The 27,709-nt window shown below is 30.7% G+C and overlaps 2 protein-coding genes and 1 long non-coding RNA gene across 8 annotated transcripts; 2 read left to right on the top strand and 1 right to left on the bottom strand.

Moving 5' to 3' along the window:
• Positions 1 to 10: 10 nt before the first annotated feature.
• On the bottom strand, positions 11 to 17,951 carry LOC122516599. 6 transcript variants are annotated; one of them, XM_043634536.1, is made up of 12 exons: positions 17,406 to 17,951; positions 13,098 to 13,211; positions 12,543 to 12,742; positions 11,981 to 12,451; positions 10,196 to 11,865; positions 9,774 to 10,118; positions 9,340 to 9,716; positions 8,958 to 9,254; positions 8,762 to 8,797; positions 8,162 to 8,334; positions 230 to 4,358; positions 11 to 127 (listed from the first exon to the last, which is right to left on the bottom strand). In XM_043634536.1, exons 2-12 carry the CDS (start codon positions 13,193 to 13,195, stop codon positions 64 to 66), a joined length of 7,860 nt encoding a protein of 2,619 aa, XP_043490471.1. In that variant the 5' UTR covers positions 13,196 to 13,211; positions 17,406 to 17,951; the 3' UTR covers positions 11 to 63. The 6 variants fall into 6 exon arrangements, with proteins under 6 accessions (XP_043490471.1, XP_043490472.1, XP_043490470.1 ...); XM_043634537.1 differs by lacking the exon at positions 17,406 to 17,951 and adding an exon at positions 17,214 to 17,322; XM_043634535.1 differs by lacking the exon at positions 17,406 to 17,951 and adding an exon at positions 17,209 to 17,322.
• Positions 15,320 to 16,114, top strand: LOC122516606. Its single transcript, XR_006303621.1, has 2 exons — positions 15,320 to 15,439; positions 15,864 to 16,114. It is a non-coding gene; the product is annotated as an uncharacterized LOC122516606 (long non-coding RNA).
• A 698-nt stretch (positions 17,952 to 18,649) lies between the features above and the next one.
• On the top strand, positions 18,650 to 27,369 carry LOC122516600. Its single transcript, XM_043634541.1, has 19 exons — positions 18,650 to 19,661; positions 19,725 to 19,838; positions 19,936 to 20,088; positions 20,169 to 20,335; positions 20,620 to 20,704; positions 23,292 to 23,471; positions 23,570 to 23,774; positions 24,348 to 24,444; positions 24,551 to 24,759; positions 24,843 to 25,041; positions 25,120 to 25,359; positions 25,588 to 25,707; positions 25,792 to 25,934; positions 26,013 to 26,199; positions 26,296 to 26,383; positions 26,460 to 26,588; positions 26,685 to 26,855; positions 26,936 to 27,040; positions 27,122 to 27,369. Exons 1-19 carry the CDS (start codon positions 18,819 to 18,821, stop codon positions 27,293 to 27,295), a joined length of 3,609 nt encoding a protein of 1,202 aa, XP_043490476.1. The 5' UTR covers positions 18,650 to 18,818; the 3' UTR covers positions 27,296 to 27,369.
• Positions 27,370 to 27,709: the final 340 nt, after the last annotated feature.

The raw sequence follows: 27,709 nt of genomic DNA on the forward strand, positions 1-27,709 counted from the left end.
GATGCTCCTCTTTTTCTCTCTTACTATTGTTGCTTATATTTAATAATCCTTTATTCGTTTTTATTAAAAATCTGATGAAGAAGTTGAAGGCAAATCTTTGGACTCGCTATTGCATCGATTTGTTATTCTGAAAAATTCAAAAATTACGTGTAATATAATTATAATAAAAAATAACGAATATATTTGATTTTTGATGAAATGAAAAGAAAATAGGAAATGATATAAATACCTTCCTTGTTCTTCAAGTTCTTTATTAATATCTTCTGTGGATTCAATTCTTGTTTTAGCTATACACGTCTTAGGCTTAACCGAATTAGTATTGTGATATCCATTTTCGCATCTGTTTAGATATTCATTAGACATTGGAGATTTTCGTACAGTTAGATATTCTGGATTACTTGGAGACAACAATTCTTCATAATATTCTACTGTCTTTGGTTCCGACGAGGTAATAGTAGATCCATACTTTCTCGGTAGCATACTAGAATTTCTACTTCCATAAAATTCAACTGGATTGCTATTTAATATAGAATTTAAAGAAGAATTTCTATATGTTCCTAATTCATCGTCCGTACTAAAATCTGTACTGTGGTACCTTTTATGTGCTTTAGATAATTCTAATGTCGGAGATCTTAAATATTTTCGTAATGGATCGTACGTTGAATGTGAATAACTACTATAATGATCAGTAGGTGTTTTAACTTCTGTATTATACGATATTAAATCTGTGTATTTTTCTTTATCAATAGGTGATTTTCTAAATGAGTTTATATCATCATTGTGTAAACTATAACTTCTTTGCATTAATTTTTTATTAGATGAAGGATAACTATTCAATTTACTACGATCTCTATCTCTTGAACTACTAAAACTATATTTCCTTGGTAAAGTTACTCCTGGTGGTGGTACTGTTAAAGAAGGCCTTCTTCTATCGTTAAATCTTAAATAAAAACTTCTCCTTCGTATTCTATCTATTACAGATTCTCCTTGATCTCCGCGCGAAAAAAGAGAATACGAGGGTGAAGTTGGTGAACTTAAGTCGACTCTCGTGTGATTTAAATCGGCCGAACATATAGACCATGAATCAAAACTGTCTGGTTCATCGATGGGTGAAGTTATTTCATCTGCATATGTATTATCCATATTAGTAGATTGCATTGTATCTTTCAAACTATCCTTTTCATCTACAGATATGGTTTCTTCAATGATATTTGAGGCAGTGTATTTTGCATTAATTTCATCTTCTTTTATTTCGATAATATCTTCATTAGATTGCACAGTATCATTATGTAATTCTATTTGATTTTCGATACATCTTGTACATTCGTTTACCTCTTTCTTCAATTCAGCAACATCCTTAGCTCTCAGTGGCTTATCAATAATTATTTTGTTACCAGTGATAGTTGCATGGTGTGTCATTTTTGATAAAGAATCTAAAAACTTTTCTGATGGAATATCGACAGTACTTTCGTTTATTTTCGGAGATCGAGATGACGCGTTAGCATTTACTTTAATTGATTCTGATTTTGGAGATTCCTTTTTAGAGGTAGCATTTCTAAATGTATGTTGAGGTATTTTAGATAAATCAAGCTTTAAATTTCCTCTGTTTAATCGTGGATCGGTATATTTTATTTGAGAAGTATCAGAATCCGTAGTATTCATTTGAATATTATCAACATTTTTACTTGAATTATTTCCAGATGCTAATTCGTACTTATTTGATATCGAATCAACGGAAGGAAGATTCGCTTTCAGCTTTGTATGTGTTTCTTGAGTCGAACAATCGTTAGTCGTAATTTTGGATAAATTTAGCAAATCGGAATTACGCTCGTTCGAATTATCAACATTAAACGCAGGAACTTCGGGACTCTTTTCTTTTTTAGGCGAAGTATTACCCTTTCCGATTGGTTTTGTAACTTTTACTTTTTCTTCCGATTTATTATCAGAATGTTCTAACGATTTTTTCACTACCTTTTTAACGACACGTACAATTTTTTTCTTCTTAGTACCTTCAGCTTCTTCTTTTTGCACAGGGTCCTTTAACTTACTAATTTTAGATCCCTTTTTATCGCCATTTTCTTCTTTCTCGGATTTCGTAAGTGCAGTAGTACTGATCTTTTTTACAGATCCTATGCTCTTTTTCTTTTTTATTATCTTATTTTCTTGTTTACTGCTATTTCCTTCTAAAGAAACATTGTCCATTATTTTACGAGTTTCTGACGTATTAGAAATAGCTTTAGGATCATCTTCTTTTTTGCAAGAATTTGTTTTCTTAACTATTTCTTTGTCAACCGTTGAAATTTCCGTTGAAATTTCCGTCGAAGATGATTTATTTACTTGCGACTCATCTTCTCCACTTTTTTTTGATTGTTTTTCGTTAGAAAGCTTTCTTTCTTTCAAATTCGTATCTCTTTCTTTTAATCTGTCTTTGTACAGCGACTTTTTTGATTCCGTTACAGTATTGTCCAAAGTTTTTTTACTTTCTATAGGCTTTTTAATTGATCTAGAATCATTTTTAATCATTTTCATTGGAATTTTACTCGTCGATGACGTATCCTCGTTTGTCGAAGTATCTGCTTTGATAACTTTGGGAGGGCTTTTCTTTAATTTACTCATTAAAGTACTTTGTGATTTGGTCGCGTTTGAATTTTGCTTAACATCAGAACTTTTAAACAATCCTAAAACAGACGATACTTTACTTTTTCTACTATTAAGAGAACTTTCTTTCGCCAGTGGCAAATCCTCAACGCTAATTGCTCTTTTAATTAAATTTGATTCCGTGAATAAAGAATCTGAGGGTGGTGCTGAGTTTTCTCTCAAAGCTCTTACTTTTTGATCAATCAAAATACCACCATTGGAAGATTTGGATGTATCATCCGTGACACGAAACTTTTCTAATTTCTTTTCTAAAGAATGTAGAAAACTACTTCTCGATGATTGCCTTTCAAATTTTACATTCGAATTATCGTCTTTGTTAGATTTATCGTCAGAGGAATTATCAGACTTATCTTTTTTAAGTGAATTCATTTCATTCTTCAATTCCTTTTCTGGCTTTGTTTCTGACTTAGACTCCGTACTTTTATTATCATTTTTCTTCTTCATAAATCTCGATTTTCTTCTTTCGTTTTCTGCAGCTTTTTGAGCTTCTTTTTCTTTAACGTAGCGACTTTCTTCCCTCGGAGTATCGAAAAAGTCTGGTCGTAAGAATCGTGAAATTCGATGTTGCTTTGGTTTTTGAGATTTGTCCTTGGAATCATTTTCCTTACTACTACCAGCTCGAAAGAATTTACTTAAAATAGATTTTTCTGGCGACAATGCTCTAATGTTAGAAAGAGCGCTTTGCGACCCGGCAAATGATTTTCTCCTATCACTATCTATACAAGGTTCTCTTGTTAAAGAACCAGATCGTAATCTTAAACTTGGAATGCAACTACGTCGTTTAGATACGTTCACATTAGGTGCATCCGATATTGAACTTAAAGATTCTTTGTCGCATTTGTCTGTTTCTTTATAATTACTATTTAAATTCGGATCAAACTTCGTAGGTCCTAAATTTTTCAATTTTGATTCCTTTATTAAATTTTCGGCTGCCAATAATCTATTTTCAAAGTTTTTCGATGACTCCATTTTGTACGATGATTTACCAGAATCAATTAAAATGTTTGATGAAGAATCAACAGGCGATGTATTAGATATACTAGATGTAGTATCGACTAAATTTGTATTGGAATTACATATTGATATTGAAGTACATTCGGATGTTGAACCAATGTCAACGTTATTATCTGTACTGTTTAAAACTTCTTTAGGAAATTGTGATGTATCTTCTAGAGACTCTTCTTGTATTTTATCAGTTCTATGAACGCTAAAAGTATCTCTCCAATTATTTCCAGAATTTAATTTTCCGCTTTCTTTATATTTTCTTCCAAGGGTCATAACTTGTCTTGGAAGTGATAAGAAATTATCGTCGTCATCAAATAGACTGATACTTCTTCTAGAAAACCTATAATCTGGTTTATCCGCTTTGTTTCCGGCTTCCAACAAACTATTGGTTCTTCGAATATTTCTATCTGTCGATCTACTTCTATATTCCGTTTGATCCGATGATGTTGTTGAACTAGAATGTCTTTTAATACCATCTGGTGTATCTATTAAACTTAAATTTTCCCTAGTAGGAGATTGATAATATTTCTCACATGATATTGATGGCGATCTCGGTAATGATTGTCTAGTTTGTTCTATAAACTGTCTGCTTAATCTTCTTGCCAAACTAGGAGTAAAATTCTGTTCTAAGGATTCTTGAGCCTCTTTTCTGATTTGTACCGCCTCCGCTTCTATGTCTTCATGTTCTACTTTATCTGGAAAAAATTGAGATAATGTCTATGCGAATACTACGTACAAACGGCTGTTAAACAAAAAAAGAAAAAGAAAAATTAAAAAAAAGATTTTTGAAAAAGAAAATAGAAAGAAAGAAACAATTGGATTTTTAACAAGGATATGTGAAAAATACCTCCAATATTAATAATTACACTCCTTTATTTCTACATACATAAAACCTTCTTATAAAATTTGTCGAAAAATTAATAAATAATGTTAACTCTCTCTCTCTCTCTCTCTCTTTCTCTCTCTCTCTCTCTCTCTCTCTCTTAAAAATCTTCTAAATTATTATATATATATTTAAAAGTTTCCCCATTAATATACGTGGAACACTAATTTATACAAGATGATGCATATTTTCAATTAATCATTCTAAGACCGCTATAGCTTGTATAATGACTTATGTTAGACTTAGAATAATGGAAGAATTTATAATAAATATTATTGATTTTTTCCTTTCTTTTCTTTTCTAAACAACTCGTACGATAAAAAATATAACTGAAAATATGCATTCAAGGTAAATATGTTTGTTGTCAACGTCTATCTGTCTGCTTCTAGTGATTTCTTTCTCTTAAACACATACACATACAGATTTAGTTTCTCACTCGCACTCTCATTCTCTCTAGCCCCACTATATTTCCTTATATATTTGTGTATGTTTTGTTTATATATACATATATAAAATTTGTTATATATACATATATATAAAGCAAAAGAAAAAAAGTGTGTGTATATACTTATTGTGTACTCATTTAACAATCACATGCACACAAAAGATTGACTTAACATTTTCAGAAATGATAGATGTAGTAGACTATACAGACAATTAACATATCAAGACATAACTGCAATAGATCAAAGAGATACACGCTAAGAATAAATATATAATTTCCTTCGTCATACTTTTCTAAATCACAATGTGTTAAATGAGTAAATATAAATTTAAAAGAATTATAATGCGATATTTATAATATTAAATACAATATGTATAAATAGCATTATATTAAAGCATGCTGACAGACAATGAGAAGTAATAATAAAACACTGTTATTTAAACTCTTAAAACACAACAACATATCAGCCATTACATACAAGTGTTAGCTTCAGTTTGCCATATACAACTTAATAACACCCTCCCTACAAATCTCATTTCAAAAATTGCTTTTCTTTTTTTCATAACAACTGTTTGTTTTTACAATACGCCAACGATTAGTTTATTTGTCAATAACTTTCAGCAGGCATAGTAGCACGATTATACATTTTCTAAGTCTCCTCATTTTATTTGATATCACATTTATAACTGTCGATTGTTAGATTTTTTTTCTATAAATTTCAACCATTCTTAACATGTCAGCATATATTTGAATTGAAGAAAAAAGAAAAAAAGACCAAAAACTTTTTACTTCTTATTCTTTATCTCCTTCTCTCTTTTCCCCTTCTATAATTTCTCCTCATATTACAAAAGATATATAATAAATAAATAAACATATACATGCTTGCATGTTAGAATAAATAATACAAATTAATTCTCGCCGTCTAATGCCTTTTTAATGCACACGCTTACAAGCTGTTAAAATATGTGTGCTTCTTCTTATGAAACTTTCTGTTAAACGGCTACATATATTATAAAAGAAAAAAAAAAAAAGATAAAAGAAATAACAACAAAATGTTATATATATATATAACTATACTGTAATGATGCTATTGTTTGATACAGTAATATGAACGACGTCATATAAGATCAACGAATGTTTGAGGAATTCGAAAAGAAAGTGTATGTGATGAAATAATTCAATATTTATATATTGGAAGGACCATCTCTGGTCACATTCACTAAATTAGATATAATATAGTACCTAACTTGGTATGTCTCTATTGGGGATTACCGTCAGTCCGCCTACGTAGAGTCACTCGCACGGTCGCTGCAACAACCGTTATAAAAGTCCGTCAATACGTATTATTAAACTAAGACCATTGAAATATTGCTGAATACATCTTTGATAAACATTATTGCTTAAAATCTCATAGAATTACTTTGATATGATATTAGGAGTATATTGTAAAAATATTCATAATTTTATCAATTTAATAATCCAATAATCTCACAGATTATTATTCAATATTTAGAGAGAATTATAATATATGTATAGATAATTTTAATATTAATTAACGTAACGTTATTAATAATCTTGTCGTCTAATACGTCTAATTGATATATTCATTTATGGATCATTGAATAAGAAAATATTGTATTTTATTGGATCATTTAAATAGATTACTTTTTGAAATAAAGAATTATTCTGTGTTTTAAATATAGATTTTAAGTGAAAAATATAATTCTCCTTAATATCAATCAGTGGTAATAAATATATTAAATTTAATTACTGATTGAAGAGTCGACGATAGACGTGAAATAATGCATAAGTTCGAACTATATGGATCTCTGTCTTGGAAAATGGAATTAAGTATCTTTTGTATATTTGTTTATGGATGTGTGTATTCATGCTCTGAATCTTAATATTATATATATATATATATATATATATATTCTAGGTAGATGAAAAGATACAGGTTTTTTCGCTAATGTGTGTTATAAAGGATAATATAAATCAACTACTGCGTATTACAAAGGTTCTATGTCAGGTGAAATGAGTCTACGGTTGTTTTTACGACCTTTTTCTTTTTTTTTTTGTATTCATTAATTATTATTACTATTTCTTTTTTTTTTTTTTTATTAAAATTAGGGATAGTTTGTACTTATGTTATTATTAAATATCCTAACGTATAAATTATTGTGTAATTTCAATATGAACTATCTACTAATGATTCATGACAAGGCATACAAGTTCTCTAGATTTAATAAATATTTTTTATACATTATCTTTTAATAATAAATATTTAAATAAGATCGATAAAAAATTTAATTGATGTAGCAATTATTGCTAATAGACAATACGTATAAAATTAATGAAAAAATTTATTTGTAAAAAATATTGAATTTCGTTTTCACTAATAATAAAAACGTAAGAATTAAAATAAATATACTAGATTAAACGACGAGTAAAATCTTTATTATAAAAAAAGATATCATTCGCGAAGAAAAAAAAAGAAAAGAAAAAAAAAATCAATAAAATGTCTACCCACCTGTGCCAAACATGAACCATCTAGTTATTCTAAAAAATGTTAGTAGTCAAAAGTTGCAAAACATCTTCAGGCAATAAATCAAAGGAATAAATTGGAGAAAATAAAAAATAAAAAACAATAGGTAAATCAATAAAATAAACAGAAAAAGATATGCTCTGTCTATCAACGACTCGACAACAGCTAGGTACTAGGAAATGCATACTGAATACAATCCAGCATTTTCTCACACGGCTAATATTCTTAACCAGTGACAAAATAGCATAATAATATCACGTTTTCACAGCAGATCTTTCCAATCTAAGTAATTATCTACATTTGTTTAGTTCTATCTACAAAAAACAAAAGCGATAAGATAAACAGAAAAAGTAATTGCAAAAGTAATGATTACGCCGCAATGTGCTGAGATTATAATGTGTAACTACTGTGAAAACGTGTGTTAACACCATACAACATCAAATATTTCAATTTATACATTTCACAGTGGACACCTGTTATTAATCATTTATTTCAATAAGCTTGTGTGTTTAATTTTAAACTAGCAAAGTGTGTATTACAGTATTTCGAATAGATTATAATTTTATCGTTTTACTGGTAATTCCACGGTAAAATGTAGGACGTATGTATATATTAGTACCCTTACCTCGTGGTAATGTATTGCTTCCAATTTCAAAAACACTCTCCCTTGAAGAAGGTGCGTTGTGAGAGCTTGGACTATTAGGAGAGCCAGGATTTATTGAACTGGTAGAATCTTTTCTGCCAAATATATCGGTGTCACGACTCAGAGAATGTTTGAACTGCGATTCCGAAAGTCGCCTATAGTAATAAGAAACAAAGTTTCTTAATTATAACGATAATAATTAACGATATTGGCCAAGTATTTATTTATATCATGATTAATAACTATCATTATTGATTTATGCCAAGATTAAATATCTTCTCAATTTACAATATAGAGAGCAGTAGAGTAATAAAATCAAATGGTAGTGCATAGAAAAGGGTGCCAGTATCTATGGACAGGTTGAAATTATTTTCAGCTCACTTATTTCTGTATTATGTGTGCCACTATTACCACGTGCTGAATATATAAAACGGCATTGCAAATGAAACGAAATAAAATAATATATGTCTACAAAATAGTCAATTGTGCATGGTATAAAAAATGTTTGTTTTTAAAGGTCCACAAGTGAGAAAAATAATAGTTTCTCTACATTATTTTATTATGTCCTTAAATCTAACTCACGTTGTCACGGTCCTTGTTTCAAAGTAGCTCTCGTGGCTTGCATAAATGAGCAATGATACCATTGCCGTTAGACACAAAAAATACTTAACTCATATATTTACGACTATTTATTATTTATACGACTATGTATCACATATACCATCATATGTGTATAGTCATATAAAATAATATCTAATTAAGTCATTTCTTAAGTTACCTTGATAATGGTTTATTATGACTCCAAAAATTTTGTGGCGAATTAACACCAAGTCGTCCTAATAATCGGCTACTTGGAAAACTACTTCCTCTCGTATCATCAACGTTAAGTCTCTGTGTTAAGCTTCGTACTCTAGATAACAACGTAGAAAATAAATTTTCAGCTGTTAATAGTTCGAAACCATCGTCGTCGTCATCTTCGCCGGAAGATAAACTATCGCCATGTTCGGAAGGTTGTCTAGATGGCCGAGAACTTCTTAATCTGTGCATATGCCTTTGTAAAAGATCTTCGCTATCTCTGAAAAATGTATAATATGTTTTACTTTAGTTATACGTTTATTAAGATTTGATCAAAAGTTATTATAAATAGAATATAATGTTACCTATGTAAAGTAGAAAATGGCGATTCATCCTCACTAGCATCAGATAAAAGAGAACTCATTCTTCTTGGTCTACTGAATCTGGATCTTGGTGCATTTGTACTACCAGTTGGTGTGCCAGTTTTACTTTCTGGTTCTACGCTTCCAGATCTAGGTGTAACATAACCACCACCCTCTACAGCAATAGGAATTATATATTCCCTTGGGCTCTTCCTTATTGGTTCTGGTCCTATCGTTGAACCAAGAGCACTGTCAGTATCAGAGTCTGCTGTTGATTGACGAGATAAAGATCCTGATCGTTGGGACATCGATCTTTGTGGCATCGGAGGTTTAGGAGGGGTAGTTGATGATTGTTGTGCATGTTGATGGTCTGGTTCAACCTATTATTAAGATATATCATTATGAAATGCAAAGATTCTTTTATTTTGTCAAATTACCTGAATAGGAATGATCCTTTCCCGTGGTTGAACTTTCGGTTTTATTTCTGGTTCCAGACTAGAACTTCTATTTGCTTGTGGAACCACTGCAGCCACAGGAAATGCTATTTCAGATTTTTGCGTTCTTAATTTTTGTGTAGGGAAAGTATCGACTTTAGCTTCTACTTCTGATTTAAAAGCAACTGTATCTGGAATCTTATGCCCTGATAATGTAATTTCCGCTTTACTTGTTTTACGAGGTCGTGGTAAAGTGGCACTTTTAAGCGTTATTTCCATTTTACTGGACAACTTTGGCTCTTCTGTTTGTGAATTATTGTTTTCGGATATTTCACATGTAGTAGGTGTCTGAAAAATAAGAAAGATATGTAATAATTGATGAAATATCATTTTGTATAAATTATGAAATAGTAAATATCACTCACTGTAATGTCGGACGATATGGAATTATTGTCAAATGAAAATTTATTTTCAGTTGAAGCGGATGCCGATACCGTAGCAGACCTAATATCGTTCGGACCAACCGGTGTCTTCAATCCTATCTTCTTAGACTCTTGGTTTTGAGGTGATGTTGGTGGAGAACCATTAACTTTTCGAAGCACAGGTGGTTTACCAATTGCACCAGATATTATGTCTACTGCTCGTTTCTTAGCTTCATCTCGTTTAATCGATTTTTCCTCTGTATCTATACTAGCCTGATTAATTTTAGATTTATCTTCTATTTTTTCTGATTTTTTGTCTACATCGATAATAACTTTAGAAGCATTATGTTTAACTGGTGTAATGGTACCAGACGTAAGACTTGCTTTGCGTTCAAAGGCACGCTTGGCACCACCAACATTAACACCAGGAATGAAAATCTTTTTGGGTTTGTCATTTTCTAAAGAGGATGACATTTGATTAAATTTTTCAGCAGTTTCAAAAATTCTCGATCGCCGTCTTTCAACTGGTTTCGCAAGTACATCCTCAACAACTTCGTTGGCAAGTTCAAAATCAAGAGACAACGCTCTTTCGTTTAATTTCTTTATTTCTCTATCCATAGATTTGATTTGTTTCGTATCATCCGAAACAGATTGATGGGAGTCATCTATTTCCAATTTGCTATTACTTAAATTATCTTTATTTGGCACATTTATTTTGGAGGTATCATTTATTAATTTCTTACTCGAGGATACTTTATTTGGTAATGCATGTGTACTTTTATTCGTTTCTACAGAAGCAATAGCTTGTTGAAGATTACTTTTTTCTTCAGATTCCTTCAAGTATTTATCTTGCAACATACTTTCCTTGTTTTCATTTTGACTAGTATCGCAATATCTATCAATATTTTTAGCAGACATTTCTTTGGGTAATTGTTCGTGTTCCATAGGTACAGGCGTCTTACTTCTTTCTTTGCTAGGTGATTTTTCTTTAGATTCTTCTATTAATTCTAAACAAGCTGCCTCATTTAATTTATTTAAATCAACAGTCTTACTAGTAGGAACAGTTACAGTCGCTGTAGGCTCTACTTCCATTGTTTCTTCCATTATAGAGTTTGGAATTGGTGCTGAATGATGCCTGGACGTTGATCTATACATTCTAGGCTCTCTTTCGTCTGATCTTTCTTTTTTTCTAGATCTTTCTTTCTTTTTAACAGTAGCCGCGATCGTCTCGTCCATCGATGGCGTTGTTTCTAATTTTCTTTTTGCATCCGTAGCTGCTCCTGCTCCTGCTCCTGCTCCTACTCCTGCTGCTGCTCGATTTTCATCCTCGAATAATTCTCTTATTCGTCTATCTGAATTATTTTGATCAAATTCCATTAGACTACCAACGGAGTGACATCTCGTAGGTACTAGTGTCTCGGAAGACATATTATTTGCCACATCTCCGCTCGTTTGTTGATCACCTACAAGTAATTTTTCTGCACTAGCCGATTGGGGTACCAACGAGAGTAACAAATCGAGTCGCACAGGAGTTTGCGCAGCAAGATCTTCTGCAATGTCGAGACAATTTTGTTCGTAACCTTCATTTACCCACCAATGACTACAAATCTTTTCGATATCTGCCCGTCTAGCAGGACAAGCTGTGAGCATATCCCTAATTAAAGGGGAAGCAGCTGAAATAAAATTATACTTGAAAATATAAAAGTTCTTATTTGTGCCCTAATACTGATTAGAAAAGTTTCTATTACTAAAAAAGTTATTCGTGTTTGTTACATAAGATAAACTTACGAGAAGGTTTCTTGGGTTCAAAATAATCAGACTGGGAGATCTGTTTGACTAGCCGCTTAAAATTGGACCCATCGAAGGGCATGGCACCATAAACCAATGTATATAAAAGAACTCCTAAACTCCAACAATCTACTTCAGGTCCATGATAAGGTGTACCTTTTACAATTTCAGGACTTGCATACAATGGACTACCGCAAAATGTGCTCAATAATCTTTGTTCGTCGAATACATTAGATAAACCAAAATCAGCAATTTTGGCATTTCCGATTTGATCCAAGAGTATATTTTCTAGTTTAAGATCTCTATGGCATATTTTATGTTTATGGCAGTAAAAAACTGCAGTTGCTATCTGACGAAATATTCTTCGTGCTTCCTGTTCTGACAAAACTTTACGTTCGCTCAAATAATCATAGAGTTCACCACCAGCAGCATATTCCATAACCAATACCATCTTCTCTCTGTTTTCAAAAACTATCAAAGGTAAAGACACATTTTAATGTTTCAATAATAATTTACAGTTTTTAAAACTTGTTCATGATAAATGATCGCCAATGTTTATCACCTTCGTAAATGTGAATGATATTAGGATGTTGCACGCTTGACATGATTTGTATTTCTCTTCTTATTCGAATCAAATCAGCCTCTGTCTCTATTTTACATTTTTTTATTGTCTTTATCGCTACCTCTTGGCCTGTTTCCTTGTTTATTCCTAATTGTACTTTGCCGTAAGTTCCTTGGCCCAGTTTCTTAATAATGTCAAACCTGAAAGGATATTAGGATTGTTAACGATCGCGAAGCCAGCGAACTTGGAAAGCCGGCGCCTGTCGAAACAAATCGTACGATTTTCTAGTATCATCATCATCGTCATCGTCATCATCATCATTATCATCATCACCATCTTCATAAATCATTATCAAACAAAACTCGTCACGCATACCGAACCGCGAATCGTTGCCAAAACTCATCAATTGGTGAACGCATCACCGACCGTATTTTATTATCCTATCGTTCTGCAAACTTGTAAACTCGCCAATTAGAAACTTTATAATTAATGATAAACCAAGTATGTTTCGTTTGTTTTTTTATTTTCTTAGCCATCGCGATAAAGACAATTCACCTTTGTTTTAATTTCCTTTTGTGATTATGAAGACGCACTCCTCCTGTACTCTCCATACCTCCCATAATATTATGTATACTAGCTTCGCCCACCACCATCTTGATTGTTGTTTATCTAGAAAAAAAAAAAAGAAAAAGGATAAAAAATCAAAGGAAAAGTTGTAAATGCATAAACTTATTTAAAACCAAAGATAAAAGGGAATTTTAAAAGGAATGAGCTAAAAGTAGAAAAAAGAAAAGCTCGCTATTACTTTTTATTCTCCGAGCATAGTTTTTTAAGGGTTTCGTGGCAATGACTCTAAGCATGATCCTTTTTCTCTCTCTCAGAACAGCAAGAGACCAACAGTCGGAACGGCTCCTCGTCCCTGTCCTCATAAAAGGAGGATGATAGTAGGCGCTTTAAACCAGCCAAGCTTACGTGTTAAAGAAGAAAAGTGAAAGCGAGTTGGTAGGGCTGAGAGAGAAAGACAAAATACGGTGAGTTTATTTCGAGCATCGAGACGGCAACGTGTGTCTCCACGTCGGTGGGCTCCTCTCTCTATGCCATCTCGCATCTTCTTGCAAAGAATATATACGTCTACGTTCTATTGCTTCTCCAGGAAATATCATTGACAAAAACTTTACAAATTCAGTTCAATTCAATATCAATACAAATCCGTTTCATTTCATACGAGTATCATAATAATATAATATTGATAGGATAAATAATTATTCATTATTATCTTAATATTTGGGGATGTTTGTCTTTGGTAGAAATGAGAATCGGTACGCGGGCTAAATGAAATGAAGAAAATCAAGCAAAGCGAGCGCAATCGAATGACTACGTTGCAAGATCGGTCATTTCGGAAGACGCCATTTGTTGTCTTATGTAATTTCATTCTAATCGTTTAATTCATGGAATTTTCTTAGTTCGATTGGTACTTTTCAAAAGTGCAATTGTGCTGTGCCAAGTTTTCGAGTAAGGTGTCTATACGTATACTACTCAACGTTAAGTAGAGCGTTAGAGTCAATAATACGTCTTGTTAACGTATTACTTCGTACCAGATTAAAATGATTGAGACGTGCACAAAAATTATTGCGTCATTATATTCGTTTATATGTAGCAACAATAACAGAAAATTTCTGCTATTAAAATACGAGAATACATTATAAAAAATCCAAAAAGATCTTACAATATTTTCGACTTTATTGTTAGTTTCCGCATATCCAATGCCAAAAATGTTACGTTACTGTTACCCCAGTGTGTTACATTACAACCGCAAAGAAATGAAACTTGAACATCTTCACCGTAATTCATTGAACCAGTCTAAAAACGTAAAGACCTCGAATACCGTCTCGTTTTATGCAATTTTAACAATGTCCGAGAGCCTTTACCGACCTTCTTAAGTTTCTCTTAACTCAACTCTACCGTACTATAATTCACTCGCGTTATTATTATGTATTTTAGTATTGCTATATTGATATATACGTAAAATAGTTACGGGCAAGCGCACCTAGAACATTCCAAGATTGGCCATTTGCCTTGGAAACTAGGAGTAATTGATTTTATTACTTTTATCACCTAGAGTTCGTAGTATTTTTTTTTTGTTATAACAGTTTAAATTGAACAATTTTGTTAGAAAATTTTTTGATTAAATCTTTGTACTTTTCTAATTGAATTGAATTGAATTGAATTATTGGAGTAACATTTGACTCGAGCAAATGATGTATAACGTAACACACGTAGCGAATTTGAATGTCTTGCTTTGAGAACGTTTGAAGCGTTGAAAGGAAAATGGGCACCGCAAACGTTCAAGCATTTCCGCGTGTCACGCGTGTAACGAGTTAGAAGAAAATCGGGAAGAGTCATCCTTCCCTAAAGAGTTTCAGCAACTGGCATACATAGCGCAATGCTGTCTGCATATTTCAGAAGGCGATGCATTCATGCTCGGAGTTCATTTTCCCGTCCTTACCCCTCATCGCCACCCTGTCTATCTCTACTGTTCGTGACTACTAGCTAGCAAGATGCAATGCATAAATGTATCGTCGCGACTTTTCAACCGTACACTTGTCGTCTAACAGTACATTCAGTAATCTTAAACGTGCCTCCGGTCTAGGAAAATTCAACTCGTCTCGAGTTAAGAGTACAAAGTTCCATATAGATATACGATAGGAGGATATATTTAAGAACAAAATCCAATATGAAAATGGTACTTTTGTTGTTGTCGTCATCGTCGCCGTCGTCGTCGCCGTCGTCATCGCCGTCGTCATCGTCGTCGTCGTCGTCGTCGTCGTCGTCGTTGTCGTCGTCATCATCATCGCTGCCACCGATATTACTAATAGAGAGTATACCAACACGTGCACGTACGAAATCATTCTCGATACTTGATCGGTGCGCTTTCGATATTTTTAGCAGAGCACGTAGACCCGTCGCGAGGGCAGAGACCAGCCTTAGGGCCGACGTCCTAATGACTCCCATATCTTCATACGAATTCAAAAAAGATTAGTCTTTCTTTCTTTAGCGAAATGGATGAAATGCGATAACAGTATGCTTCGGTGGCTTCCAATGTTTTTACGAATTTTACTTTAGAAACCACGCTCGAATATAAAATGCCGAGAACATATAGTCGATTATTTTTAGATTATAAAATGACAACGTAAGGGTTGCAAATATCGAAGATGCATTTTTATTATTATCTTAAGAAGGTGAATGATAAAAAAAAAACAAGGTTACAAGGTCTCGACAATCTCGCAGGTTGTTTTAAAAAAAGTAGTCATTTGTTCGTAGGTTGCGGAATGCGAAAGGAAAGCTTTTGGTATTCGGACGAAGGTCGGACGAAGCGGTGCGTGACGCGTGGTTAAGGATGATGTTCTCCACTATGACGTCACACGGTGTACTAATACGGTATCCTGTGTGTGATTCACGTGATATTATTGTATCTCGTTATTCTTGGTAGATGTGCACGATTCGGAACGATTTCCTATGGATTTTTTAACGATCACGTTTGATGGTGTAAATAAATAAGTAAATACGTTCTATATAGAAAATTCATCTCAAACGAGATAATCGATATTTTTTAAAAGCGCGCGCCTTCATTAATTCCAACCTCCTTTACTACTTTTCATCTCTGATGTTTCAAAAATTTTCTAACTTTTCGATATACATCGCTGTCCAAAATAATAAATAACAAATTTAAATAATCGGTTTATTACGGTGAAAGGATACAAAGGCTACAAAGCATATACGGTTTCAAATATATTACCGGCGATACTTTGAAATTCGAGCTCGAAAAAACGACCACGGACACTTATGTACCTACTTACTTATACACGCCTACACGAAACGATGATTGAATTATCCCAAGAAATCAAAACTATACTTACTTGCTTATCTGTTCTTTCGGAACACATTTTTTAACATTTCTAACATTGCAATTGAACGATATACATTTTTAGAATAGAATTTAACGAATAAGAATTGAAGAAGATGCAATCAAAGAGGATTGTTACTTTTAAACGAGTTCAACTCAACTGTCAATTGAAAAATGCAAAATGTGTGTCAGCATGTAGATGTGTTCAAACGCATACACGACGACACATGCATACGTAGGTACATACATATACACACGCATACACACGTATGCGGTGCTTACCGCGGCTACGAGAGCGTGCTATTCGGTATTTAGGTTTCCACAGATAAAAATAGCATCTTGATATTCAAAAGGGATCTTTTACTACGTTAATGATTATTCAACCACGATTCATGCATTTAAGAAAAGTCATTTTTCCTAATGACATTATTTACTTTTTCGATATATTAGAAATATAACTTTGGTTAACGATTAAATCTACATTTTTCTTACAATTAGCCGAAATTATTTAACTATCATAAATACTTATAAAGAATAATCGACAATTCTTATTCTTTCTCCTTTTATCTAGATATGTATAATATATATTATGTATATAAAATTAATAGTATGTGTATATATATATATATAAACTATCGTAATCAGTTCGATCGTATTCGTCAAAGTCTCGAAATTCGATGCTCCAAAATGAATAACGTCGACAGAAGCTTTGAATGAATATCGACAGTCCGGCCGTATTCTAAAAATAGCGAGAATTTGTACCTTACTGTGAACTCTGGAGCAAGATTATCCTCCTTTTCGGCCTCCACTCTTCTTCCTCGGTTCTCTTTTCGTGCCTCACTCTCTCCTTTTCTTTCCTCTCTCCCTACTACTTTATTCTTTCTTCTCTCTCTCTCTCTCTCTCTATCTATCTATCTATCTCCTTTCTATCTCTTATTCTCTTTCTCTCTTACACTTACCCTCTTTTACTTTGGTAAATGTACGTAGAATTAAAAAACAAAAATCCACTATTTACACGATAATTAGAGTAGCTAAAAAAAAGTCGTTTTCACTAGGTATCTACGCCTCTTGAATTTTCTTCGGAAATCACGATTCCTTTACGTTTCCACTTCATTTTAGCAGACATTTTCTTAGCGACAATGTGATACACAACTTAGCCGTTGCCACCATCTTTTATTTACTAATTTTGGATCTGAACATCGGGAACGGGAAACGAACGGACCGCAGCTGCACTTGCTACTAACTTCCTGCCATCTATTCATTTTTTCTTACGTATACTATCTTTTATTTTTTCTTTTTCGTATTTTTTATTTTAGTCGATTTGATCCTCCTCGTTTTACAGTCACACTTTACTTACTTTATTTACTTTTAATCAATTATATTTAATCAATTAAATTTATATTGCGAGATTTTCGATTTAGAATATTAAAAATAATTATACAAATGTAATACATATTTAGCGATCCTGAATGCGAATGAAACGAACACGCATTTAAACTTATATTTAAATACAATTCATATTTAGTTAGACGAATTCTCCGCAAGAGGGATCAGATTTATCTTCGAACATTTTTAACCAATTGTAATTAATTTCACTGACCAATTAAAATTGCTAATATTTAATTAGTCTATATTCAAATTAAGAAACACACTGCCGAAGTAAAATTCACTTATGAATTATTATTATTATTCGATTATAATAATTCATAAGTGAATTTTGTAAAATGAATATGAAATATGTCATAGATATAAATAATGATCTTTTTCTCAGATGATTGGAAACGAAAGAGTACATGACGAATATAATTATTTAGAATTACTTCCATAAACAATAGAGATATGTATTATAAAATATTGAATATGAACAATACAAAATTATAAGAATATTCTGACGTATAAAATAATTTTTGAAGATATTCTTCTTTGATGAGGAAAAAATCGTGAATTGATATCTGACAAATAATTTGAAATTTGGCGGGTCTCATTTTAAATGGCGAATGTAAGGTATACCTTTTACCCTTCCTGACGTTCCCAGTACCCACCGTAAAATCTTATATTCTGTTCTTTTACTCCTACCTAAGTTGTTGGATATATAGATGAATAAACCCGTGTGTGCTTGTGTGTGTTGAATATAGATAGACATAATATCGAAGAAGGAAAGCTTGGTGAAGTTTTTAATACCGTATTACCACGCTTTGATATGAGGAACTAGGTTTGCTTGAAGACACATCAAAATATATTTAGGTTGTTACAAGAGTTGATATTACTTGTTAATTTGCAATGCTCTTTCATTGATGATGATTCCATATTTATTATATATGGAAGAACTAGGGTAAATGTTACATTTTTTTCAATTAAAAATATAAGATTCAATGAATGTCAAAGGTAATTCACAAAAAAAGTCTAATAAAGAATTATCATTAGCAATGATACCTAAAATTATGCCAGGAACAACATCGACCAAATCTGATGATAACATTTTATTAAATCCTGTTAATATATTTGTTAAATCAGAAGAAGAAATGTGTATTTCTTCTAATAAGACTGCCCAAAGTAATACGTACAAAACTAGAGACATTAGTGATTCAACTGTACAATCTACTGTAGATCAAATAGGATTATGCGATACTTCAATTTTATATCAAAACAATGCATCTAACCCAGGAACTCGTGATATGAAGCATGATCTCGAATCACACCAATCCAATGTAGATTCGCATAAAATAAGCAATAAAGAACTCATAGCGAGCACAGAATCAAATTCTGTATCGCAGAAAGAAATAAAAAATGAACTGAAACCTGCTAATTCTATTATGATATCTTCTGGGCAACCAAGAAAAAGAGGAAGACCTAGGAAGTATGTGTGTATTCAAACTCCAGATGAATGTGATAACTATGTTTCGCAACAACAGATTTCCAATTCGGAAACATCAACATATCGTACAAAAAATTCTTCTAATACTTCAGTAGCTGAATCCAACAGTAAATCTTCCAGTGAAAATATCAAAGTAGACATTTCTGACAATATTAATACACCTAAGCGAAGAGGACGTCCTCCATCGAAACATAAAAATATTATTAAAAGTGAAGTTAAAAATAGTAATAAGAAAAAAGAAGCCATTCATACTCCTAATATCGAACAAATAACACAAGTATCTAACTTAGCTGCAATGTCAAAGGAAAATAATAGATTAAATGAAGTAGAGAATGAAGAGGTTTGTAAAGCTTATTTCAATATTAAATACTTCATATCATTAATTATATTTGTTTGAATTTAGATACAAATAAGTAAGTGCATGAGATGTGGAATAGAAATAGTAAAAGGACAATGGGAAACGCATAATTTAATGAAACATAACAACATGGGCTGGTATGAAGGAGAAGAATCAATGGTATATAATACAAGATTTTTTAATAAGATTTATATAATTATTTAAAAAATCAAATTTATGATATAAATATACTAATTTCTACATAATGTTGTTATAGGATTTTCAAAATGATAACAAATTATTGAAAAGGGTATTATCTATTGCCATAAAGAAAAGGAGAGGACAACTTGTTTGCGAACAATGTGGAGTAATAAAACGTAGTGTTAATGGATTTATATCACATATAAAATTTTGTGGTAAATCGGATGATGTAAGTTGTATATTTAAACATTCTATATTGATAAAAAATTGTTCAAAATGATATTTATTATAATTAAATTTTAATCTTAGGAAAGAAGAGCATTAATGGTAACATGTCACGTGTGCAATGCTATTATGATGCCATCATCTATGGAAATTCATGAACGAGTTCATAGAGAATTGAAATATAATAAACGCAAACATTTACCAATCGAACTTGTAGAAAATGAAAAAGTAAAACGTAAAGCTGCTGAAAAGTATGTATAAATAATATAAAATCTCCTGTAACTGTGATGGTACAAGCGAGCGGAGACGTACTGGGTACAAGCGGGTAGATACTAGGGTGCTTAATAAATTTTCAAAATAAAATCTTATATAAGAACAAAATTTAATTTTACATTTACGATTTAGTTTTCCGTTTAGAATTATCTTCTGCTCGCATGTATCATCAGTTGCAGGACACTCCGTATGATTGAGTCGACGTGCTGAAAATATAATTACAAAATGTAAATCGATAAACAATTTTTTTTTCTTTTTATAGAGCAGTGTCAAAAATATTACAATTTACAGAACTTGTGAAAGAAGAACAACAATCTAAAAAGATGGATTTAGATTCTTCTGTATTGGTAAGCAAATATAAAGCATGATTTTGTGTAATGTGCAACTATATTAGCTTGCAATTATTTACAAAATGATGCAATTTCTAAAAATTAATAATATACAGGGTAATAAAATAAAGGGTTCGATATCTGAAGAGCTTATAGTACTCATTGAAGTGAATTAAAATTGTCTAATTAATATGAGTCCTAAAATCAATGCTTTCGATGTGTATTAACCATTATTATTTATGAGCGTTCTTTTATTATTTATTTCGACTAGGAAGTAATGTTATTTCTATATCAATATTTGTTTATTTGTATAAATACACATTACTTTTCGGTCTTTGTTGATATTAGTAACAATTTTTGCTTATTTTCGTAATAAATTTCTTAGGACACATATTAATTAAACTTTTTTTACTCGTTTCGGTAAGTTCAAATAACGAACCCTTCTTTTTACCACCCTATATATATATATAAAAGTTAATTTTATAAAATGAATTAAGTAAACTAAGTGTACTAATGAAAGAAGTATACTAAATAGAAACACTTCTGCAAATGAACGTTTCTTCGAAAAGCTATTTTTAGACTGGACACTTATTGCATGCTACATATCTTTTTCACTCATAGATACTATTATGGCAAAATAAAAATGGAAAAAAGGAATTTGTATATATGTCCTAAAAGAATGAAATGTCTAAAAGAAGAAAAATCAAAAATATACACAAGAAAAGATGTTTATAGTGACATATATACACATATGTCAATGATCATGAAAGTGGTTTACATGAAAATATGGATATATTGTGCTGAGGGAAATTATTTTCTTCTATGTTATTCTATTAAAATCAAAAAATTTTCATTTCTCAAAAAAAAAAAAACAAATAAGATATGACTTACTATGCAAGAATATATTGGAATGAAATGCTGGAAATAAAATGGATACATGTTTATATTCTGCTCTAATCAAATGCTAATGTCACATTAAACGGCTACTGCGATATGTGATTAGTACTCATTTAATTAATACGTTTGTAGTTAATATGTTTAATTAATATGTTTCTAGTTGGTAGGACAGCTTTAAGTTTCGTTATGATATTCGATGGTTCCGATAATAGGGGCTCTACTGTATGTTTAAAATCTCAAGACGTATTATAGAAAATTATTCACCTTTTCTCTTTCATCACATGTCTTAATTTTGCGAATAAAGAACCCATATATTATCTACAACTACATAAATTAAATACAATATTACTCGATGATACAGATTATAATAATAATAATATTATTGTGTATTTATTGGAATATTTATAGATCACTCAAATGTGTTAAGGGAAGTGCCCAGTCTATTGCTACTATATAAAAATTATAAATTTTACTTTACTAAATAGCAGTTTTCAGCATTACTGGTTAATATCATTTATGTGCAAACAGTTTGATTTATAAATTGATATTCACTATGATCCATTATATAACACAATAACAAATTTTATACTGCATCTATAATATCTATTATATAGTTTAAATATTGTGATAGATATGATAATTTTTCATTCCTCTATGCATTGTGCACATTTTTCTATGTCTTCAAATTTCTGCTTATTATTGTGTATTTTTCTGGAGTAGTAGGGTCTTCAATTCAATCAATGTTTAAATAATTTTAGGCTGAAGAAATAGCACCAAATACAAGCACAAAATCTGAAGATATTTTGGATGATACAAATGGTACATCAAATCATACCGGTATCAATTGCCAAGAAAATAAATCTTTTGAAACTGAACCACACCCAATGAAAATGAAAAAGCCAAAAAGTGAAGATGATTCATTTTCCAAAATTGATAATACATTACCTGCTACAGAAGATCAATACGATACATTTGGATCGTACGTAGCAAGTGAAATACGGTGTTTGAATACAGAATACTTGCGCAGAAAATTAAAGAGAAAAATACAATGTGCTATCATAGATATACAAGATGAAGAAGATCGACTCCCAGAATCAGCTACTCCAGAATCTTCATTCATTTAAATTATACTTCATTACTTTTCTTCGATATCAGAACTTGTTTTTACTATATAACGACATTCGTCAATTTGATTTTATTCAAATTTTATTCAAATTTAAAAAATATATGTAAATCAGAAACATCGATCTGAATTACAATAAGTAATAGAAGAAAACCAGTACTCTTTTAGATTATTTACAAATGTAATATAATATAACGTATAGAAAAATGAAGTTTCATATTCCCTTTAAAATAATTTTGATATTTCTTAATTTCAAATATTATATAATTTGTCGGTCAATTTTACTGAATTTTTCTAATGAAACTTTTAAACATTTCTAACGATCATTGGATATTTACTACATGTGAATCTGCCACTCCAATACTAGATGTATATCTTAATTTACATCTAACTTTGAAGAAAAGAAAAAAAATATTAGAAAATGTATCATGCAATAAATGTCCATATTTAAATAGTTTTTAATATTATGGAATAATGGAATGGCTTGCGCTGGTATTTATTATACCAGAGATATTATTTGGTTTTTATTTTTAAATTGAGACAACTGCATTTGACTCTTGTTATGATATATTTACGCAATTATAGAAAAACATTCAAAAGCCGAAATTTAAAAAGAAAATACCGTCTGTTTGGAAATCTTTATGGAAGAAGGAATTACAATCAAAAGGCATCACGCAATGTCGTCAAATAACATGTGATTTTACAAGTAATTCGTACAATGACATGTGTAAACATTCTTCTCAATGTAATTTTACACCTCAAGAGGTAATATAGAAAATTTAATATCCTTTTTATATATCTCGCATCATGTAACATATATTTTTATTATATTAACAATATATCTGTTTATTGCTTTTTGATAGAAATTTATTTGTAAAATATGCAAACTTGAAACTAAAAGTAAAGAAGTAATTATGGAACACTTCAAAGATAAGCATTCGGATATAGAAAATAACGCAGATAATTCACCTGATTTTAAACAAGGAGATACAACTGATGATGAAAGTGAAGATGATTTAGGTTTAAAATTTGAACAGCAATATCATATTGGATCTTCGGAGAAAGAAAGTATATATTTCAATAGCTAAATAATTTTTAAAAAATAAGAATGTATATTTACTATACAAACATATTATATAATATGTTTGTATATCTATATATATATATTACTATACAAACATACTATATAATATGTTTATATATCTATCATATTATATATAATATGTTTGTATACAAACATATTATATATAATATGTTTGTAATCCTTAATTTGTTGAGAGTAAGAACCACAATTAGATTCGTCTAAAAATAAGAGTAATTTATTTAAACATAATAAATTAGATTAATAATTTTACAATATTTACATGTGATCAACTGACCTAAAAATAAGAGAATCAACAATTAAAAGTTCATGCTCCCGTTTCTCTATTAATCGATGCCAATCTTAATACGTTTTTAATTAAATTTAATTTACAAGATTTTCCTACTAAACTTCTAAAACGCTGTTGCCAGATTTAAAGACTGTCACTCCTGTAAGATTTAAATACCAACTGTCACTCCTGCTAGATTTAAACACCAACTGGCTCTCCCTTCCTATCTCTCTATTATATAAAACATATAATATTATATACATTTTTATAGAATCAGACAGCGTAATGATGTTTTTGGATGATCCGCACGCATTAAAAGCATCCTGGAGTAAATGTTATGCGCCTGCTTTTAAATGGACAATGGAATTGTAAGTATGAATTGTTTCTTTTTTCTTTTGATATAAATGAAGTTATTTATTAATAATTTTATTTTTGGACGTGATAAACCACTAAGTTGTTTATTAATTTTTACAGCGAGATGGAGAATTATGAATTTCAATTTTACGATGATTATCTTCCCAATCCATTTGTACTATTAAATAATGAAGATGCAAAACAATATTTACCACCATTAAAAGTATCAATGGCTACAAAAACAGTAACCGTAAATTCATCTACCAATACGAAACACGGGGAAGAGGAATGGAAATATTGGAAAACATTTGAAGGAGGAATTTCAGAAGGTGAAAAAAATCAATAAAAAATCGATATAAATAATCGACTTGAAGTTAATATTAACTTTGATTATTTTTGCTTCTTTCTATAGATTTACCAGCATTTTTTACTGGCGGACCTGTATGGGCTTTAGCATGGTTACCTATACCAGTTTATGCGTACCATAAGGCACCTGACCAATATATAGCAATAAGTACACATCCTGAAATGGAGAACGAATTTATTGTAGGAAAGGCACATTCAGGACCTAATATGATACAAATATGGAATATGGGTAAATTAAATAACGAGTAAGTTTTAGATGTCTAAATAACATTCGTATATTCTTACAGCATCATTAACGTTAATATATTTTCTTAATTGTCAAGATCGAAATCTGAAATTAGTACTCCTACTCTTTCATATGCAATAGTACATGATAGTAGTACAATTTGGTCTTTTGAGTGGTGTCCGTCTGGATGTTACCAGGATGACACTTTAAATAATTATAAAAAAGGAACATATAGAAGGATGGGTTTATTAGCTGCTGCCTGTTCGAATGGTTCTGTCTATATTTACTCATTACCATTTCCAGAAGAACTTAAGTTCAGCAAATCTGAAACTAATAAGTAAGAATACAATACATTTATTATAGATATATTGGATATACAAATGTAGGATTCGTGAAAAAATTGAGCTATTGGCCGCTGACTGGATCGAGACTCGAATCAGAGTTTTCAATCCTCCGTTCAATTTTCCCACGAATGCGTACATTATCTGAACTGGAGGTGCTCAGTCTTACACAAATTTATCATGTGTACTTTATTCAAGTATTACATATGCGACTTATTTTTTAGTCTACCAATTTACAAGACTGATCCTGTACTGATATTAGTTGTAAATAGTATTATTTATGATAATGGTAAACAGAATTGGCAATGTACCGAAATATCGTGGACAAAAGAACGTGGGCACAAGTACGATTTACATTTTATATATATATATTTGCTCGTTAAATTATTATTGAGAAATATATATACTTTTAAATATACGTTTTGTAGTATTATCGCTGCTGGTTTTTCAAACGGCTATGTTGGAGTATGGGATCTCACAGGGGACTCACCATTGTTAAAACAAAAACAAAACAATTCAATTGTAATGAATACATTTTCACATTTTTTTGCACATGGTAACGCTGTTAGTAGTAAGTAAATATAAATTAAGGTGTATACAGTGTAAAAGTGCATAAGCAAAAATGATAATAAATTTATAATTTCAACAGTGGTGGAAATGATTCCATACAATGGTCAGCGATTTTTAGTTTCAGCCAGTATAGATAGGTCTTATAAGGTATGGGATTTAGAAAATATAAGTTCTCCTCAAGAAACCATCAAAAAAGGAATTATAACTGATGGAGCATGGATGCTGCATTGGCCTAGTGCTGTGATTTGTTTTGATGATGCTTTAAGGTATTACATAAATACTTTTGTCTGATCAATTTGAATTATTTGAAATTTACTAGAAGATTTTTTTCTATAATATATTTTAATCATTTTTCCTTATAGTTATAGACATACAAACTCGTACTTAGTTTCTGTAAGAGAACATGGATATAAATCGTGCCCTCTTCTTCCAACAAATTCACCAACATTTGTAAGAACGTTATACGCTTTGCAACTTATTTTTATTTTATAATACACATAAATGTTTATTGAAAATTTCTGTTCAGAGTATTGCTGTATCCGATTATGCAAATAGTATAGCACACGGTACTCATGCCGGAGAAATTCTTTCTATTTTTCCACATCAGTTATTATATACAAAAGATTTAGACAAGATATTACCAAGAAAAAGACAAGTAAGTATCGTGCATTTTAAGTAAGTATTTTAAGCACGTATATTATTTGTTTTCTTTATAAAATATTAATTTCTATATGCATATATTTTGTTTTAGTTAAACTCTTATATTGAAGTAGTAGATTTTGAAAAACCAAAACAATCACCAAAGGAGGATCTTAATAAAGGTAATGATAAAGGAAACAAATCAAAACCTTATAATTATATGCCTGAGACATATGATGGATGTAAAGAACGTTTCGGTCTTATAATTCATAATAATTTTGCGGTAAATATATATTCTCTATTAAATTATTATATATATTATATTTGTACAAAAATCTTTTAATTGCATAATCTTGACTTTAGAAAATCTATGATAAATTAGCGAAGGGTATAAACCAACAAATTTTATATTCTGATAAGTTGACACTTGTTCCCATTGAAAGATACCCTTTTACATCTGTGAATAGAGTAAGTTCATATGTGATTTCTTTTTTATAAATAAAATTCAAATTTTGCAAAGTAATCGTTAAAATATTTGATATCCTATAGGTAAGTTGGAATTCAAATATGTGGAGTCACTTATGGCTTGCTGCGGGTTATCATAATGGACTAGTAAGATTCTTGAATTTTTCATTTATGTCAAATAACGTGAATAAATTAATACAAGCGCATGCACAAGCTTTATTAAAAAGGATCAATAATCAAAGTAAAAATGATAATTAGAATATAGAAATACGAATTTAACAACATTGGCTAAACAAATACTAGATGAATAAATATGTCTGTAAAACTTGAAATCCAATTGCTCCCTTATTTTTATTATTTTCTATTGTTCTTTATTCTGTAGTAAATTTGTTAATTATATTTTGAAAATGTTAATTATATTTGTCAAATAAATTAGAAATAATATATAATAACAATCATTTATGTCTTAACTGTGATTTTTTATTAATGGTACTTCCTGTAATTATTAAATTTGTATGATTTATTTCTCTTATCCATTTGTTATTAATAAATAATAATTTAAGGATAAAAAGTCTTACACGTGGAAGTATCATGAATTATAATTAATGATTTATCAAGTGTTGAAAAGAGAATTGATAACTGAAGAAAAATATGTAAAATATGACGTAAATA

This window comes from Polistes fuscatus, unplaced genomic scaffold, assembly GCF_010416935.1.
Source record: "Polistes fuscatus isolate 324 unplaced genomic scaffold, CU_Pfus_HIC Scaffold2, whole genome shotgun sequence".
Taxonomy (NCBI): domain Eukaryota; kingdom Metazoa; phylum Arthropoda; class Insecta; order Hymenoptera; family Vespidae; genus Polistes; species Polistes fuscatus.

Bases quoted from the DNA above. Each gene is read 5' to 3' on its own strand.
- LOC122516599 (XM_043634536.1), bottom strand. From the start codon at position 13,195: ATGGTGGTGGGCGAAGCTAGTATACATAATATTATGGGAGGTATGGAG. The intron at 11,866-11,980 runs GTAAGTTTATCT...ATTTTATTTCAG, and splicing joins TGAACCCAAGAAACCTTCTC to CTGCTTCCCCTTTAATTAGG. The intron at 4,359-8,161 runs GTAAGGGTACTA...AATTTTTTCCAG, and splicing joins AAGCAATACATTACCACGAG to ATAAAGTAGAACATGAAGAC.
- LOC122516600 (XM_043634541.1), top strand. From the start codon at position 18,819: ATGAATGTCAAAGGTAATTCACAAAAAAAGTCTAATAAAGAATTATCA. The intron at 23,472-23,569 runs GTAATATAGAAA...GCTTTTTGATAG, and splicing joins GTAATTTTACACCTCAAGAG to AAATTTATTTGTAAAATATG. The intron at 24,760-24,842 runs GTGAAAAAAATC...TTCTTTCTATAG, and splicing joins TGAAGGAGGAATTTCAGAAG to ATTTACCAGCATTTTTTACT.